The sequence below is a fragment of the Anopheles coustani genome, chromosome 2 (assembly GCF_943734705.1).
Source record: "Anopheles coustani chromosome 2, idAnoCousDA_361_x.2, whole genome shotgun sequence".
Taxonomy (NCBI): Eukaryota; Metazoa; Arthropoda; class Insecta; order Diptera; family Culicidae; genus Anopheles; species Anopheles coustani.
The window spans coordinates 45,433,625-45,437,060 of record NC_071289.1 but is presented as its reverse complement, the minus strand read 5'-3'; the positions used below and the strand labels follow the sequence as shown (position 1 = coordinate 45,437,060).

The following is a 3,436-nucleotide window of genomic DNA, read 5'->3' as shown; positions in this document are numbered from 1 at the left end:
CGTACCATATGAGGAAAAACGCAAAACATTTAATGAGCAAAAAAGACATCCGTCTGCACATCCGTTAGACTACATGGAGAAACTATACTAGCCCGGTTATAAATGTTTTGGAAGATTTACGAATAAAAAGTGGTACATTGTGTTGGTATTAGTTTTGACTTGATACAGATCCACGGCAGACAAACTCAAACTTACGAAACAATGCATGTGTTGGAACCGGCAGAGAAAATTGAGATTAAAAAAAATGATGGTATAAAACATCGGCGTCCGCAGAATTTCGTTCAGTTGTCGTTAGAGTCGAGTAGTGAAGTGTAGTGTGTAATTCTATGTATTGTAACGCCATGGAGCGGTGAGTTGGTGTTAAACATGTTTTTAAAATCATTCAAATTTATGTGTTTTTTGTGCGGATATGGTTAATTGTTTATAATTTAATTGTCTCTCAATGGTTATTTGAGGACCGATTTGAATTTTCGTCAAGGTTTATAGGGCCAATACATGTTGAGTGATGGGTACCGAATCATTATCTAAAAAACGGGTACCTGCTTCAATATAGTTTACGAAAAGAGTTAAAGAAACGATGTTTTCAATTTTTGCCTTTATTGGACTGTTTTACTGCAAGTGATGTGTGTGATGAGAAAGTGATACTTTCAACCAAAGTTTATGTTTCGCTTTTGGACCGTCACTGTTTTAGTAATTTACAATAAATTATGGTGTGTGTTATAAATTCTTCCCCTTAGGTCAAACAACTGTTTTCGATCTTGCCTGATCATTTAGCGTTTAGTATACATTTTCTCATGTACGATTTGGTTTTCTTGGAGCGCAAGGGTGTTGTTAACTAATAATCTATAATTTACGAAACTATTTCGTTGAATGAATTATTCAGCTTTGTAGTTAGTTCTATTCGTATTTTAATTATCTTTAAAGCGTACGGTTGACAGTACTGTTAGTCTGCATGATACTAGGATCCATCCGGGCTCAAGCGACGTCTGGTGCTCGTGCAGCTGTAACCTCGAACGCGGCCGAATGTGCCGAAATTGGAATGTCAATGCTGGATCAAGGTGGTTCGGTGGCAGACGCCGCTATCGCAACACTACTGTGTGAAGGTGTTTCCATCCCGCAAAGTATGGGCATAGGTGGGGGTTTTGTACTGACCATCTACAACAAGGCGTCTGGCATTGTGGAATCCTTGAATTCTCGTGAGGTAGCACCGGCTGCGGCCAACAAAAGCATGTATATTGGCAACGGGGACGCGTCGTTTATAGGTGGACTGGCAATAGCGGTTCCTGGAGAGATAAAGGGCTACTGGGAGCTGCATCAAAAATATGGCAAACTTCCCTGGAAGACACTTTTCGAACCGAATATCGCGCTTTGCTTCAAGGGTTCCCTGGTGACAGATTATCTTAGCAAAATCCTTGCAGCACAAAAATCCAGCATTCTGCAATATCCCGACCTGGCCGCTATATTCATCAATCCCAGTACTGGCGACACTTGGAAATTGGGGGATCGTATCAAGCGACCAGTATTGGCAGAAACATTCAAGGTGATTGCTTCAGAGGGAGTGAATGCACTATACAGCAAAGAAGGCTCTCTTTTACCCAAATTGATGGCGGATTTGAGAAACGTTGGAAGTATCCTGACTGAAAATGACTTCTACAACTATCGGTACTGATCTTATACCATTTGGAGTATTCGAAGTAATGTTATTGAAAACTTTTTTTTAGCCCTGAATGGCTTAAACCAGCCCGAACCCAGCTGCGTAATAGCTACGACGTGTACTCCATGCCGCTCCCGGGAAGCGGTTCGATTTTAAGCTACATGCTGTCGATTCTCGACGGTTATAAAGATCTTTCAGTTAATGATCCACTCACGTGGCATCGGATCATCGAAAGCTTCAAGCACGGCTATGGACTGCGTACAAAAGTGGGAGATCCTCGTTTCGTACCAACTGTGAACACGGTACTGCAGAAAATGACAAACAAGAACTACATTGCCTATATTCGGGATATGATTGTGGGCAACATGACGTTCGATAATTACGACTACTATGGAGCCGACTTTGCAGCTACGAATGACGCAGGAACGGCTCACGTTTCTGTCCTGGCGGGTAACGGGGATGCAGTGGCTGTGACGAGCACAATTAATTACTTGTACGTATGTTATAACTCTGAATACCTACCGGAGCAATGAACTGTTCCTGCACACATCGATCTTACATTGTGGATTTTGTTTACCGTAGGTTTGGTTCGCAGATAGTTTCGCCGTCGACTGGCATCATCCTGAACGACGAAATGGATGACTTCTCAACACCGGGATTGGTCAATGCCTACGGGCTGTCTCCTTCCCCTGCCAATTTTATCGTGCCTGGTAAGCGTCCACTCTCATCCATGTCACCGACGATAATACTCGATAACCGGGGAAATGCCAGGATGGTGGTTGGTGGAGCAGGAGGTTCTAAAATTACAACCTCCATAGCGCTCCTCGTACTTCGACATTTGTACTTCAGGCAAGATATATGCGACGCAATCAATGCTCCGCGAATCCATCATCAACTAGCTCCCATGCGAGTCGACTATGAAAAAAATTTCGACCCGAATGTTGTTGCCGAGCTCGTTTCCCGTGGTCATACCGTAAAGCAGTCGAAGGATGACTTTGGATTCGCGGCACTGACGGTTATCGTGAATCAAGGAGGTGTTATTAAAGCAGCATACGATCGACGGCGAGCTGGAAGCGTTTCTGTTCGACCCCACAGAGCCGGTTTAGGAAATTGTTACTAATTATTGAGTTTTTTATGTAAACTTATTTCGTAACCAAAACGATTTTACACGGCTTGTGGTTTCTCAGGAGTCTTGAAATAGATGAATTTCTGCTTATAGGACTAAATAACTAGCTTGGGCTGTGTAGTACAAAATAAAGTGGATCGTCTCTACACGTATATAAATATGTATAATATACATGTCATTTAACTTAAATGACATATGTTTTTATGTATCTCGTTTTTGTCGTTATTCGCATAGCATCGTAGATGGCGATCGAACTGAGCAATCTTGATGCAATGCGAATTTATTTTGCTGTACACAGCTAGCGGAATGATACAAAGGTGCATCGAAAAACTAAAACCGTCAAAAAATAGTCAACAAATAAACTAAAAAGCAACCGTTGACGTATTTGAAAAATCTTCAAAAATTGCGAAATTAGAGGGTTAAAAAGAACGTCAAGTTGGTTCTCGGAACTGGTAGAACAGAAAAATATAAAATTTTTTTTAGCTTTGGATTTTAAGAAAGACCTTACTTTTTGTAAAAATATTTAGTCGTTTTTGAGGTATTAATATCGAAAATGCGTTGCGGTCCGTTGACCGTTGATTGGATTCTAGTGATAAACACATAATTTTCAAACTGAGTTTAGTAATACATGGCGTTATGATGATTTTTAAATAATG

General features: G+C 41.1%; 1 protein-coding gene across 1 annotated transcript; it reads left to right on the top strand.

Annotated features, from left to right (window-relative positions):
- The first annotated feature begins 296 nt into the window (after positions 1–296).
- LOC131266013 (scoloptoxin SSD14-like) lies at positions 297–3,095 on the top strand. The gene is made up of 4 exons (XM_058268342.1): positions 297–349; positions 925–1,662; positions 1,722–2,147; positions 2,237–3,095. Exons 1-4 carry the CDS (start codon positions 327–329, stop codon positions 2,772–2,774), a joined length of 1,725 nt encoding a protein of 574 aa, XP_058124325.1. The 5' UTR covers positions 297–326; the 3' UTR covers positions 2,775–3,095.
- The last annotated feature ends 341 nt before the right edge of the window (positions 3,096–3,436 follow it).

Excerpts from the sequence above, each read along its gene's own strand:
- LOC131266013 (XM_058268342.1), top strand. The coding sequence starts at position 327 with ATGTATTGTAACGCCATGGAGCG. Across the intron at positions 350-924 it reads TATTGTAACGCCATGGAGCG|CGTACGGTTGACAGTACTGT; the intron begins GTGAGTTGGTGT and ends TTATCTTTAAAG. Across the intron at positions 2,148-2,236 it reads ACGAGCACAATTAATTACTT|GTTTGGTTCGCAGATAGTTT; the intron begins GTACGTATGTTA and ends TGTTTACCGTAG.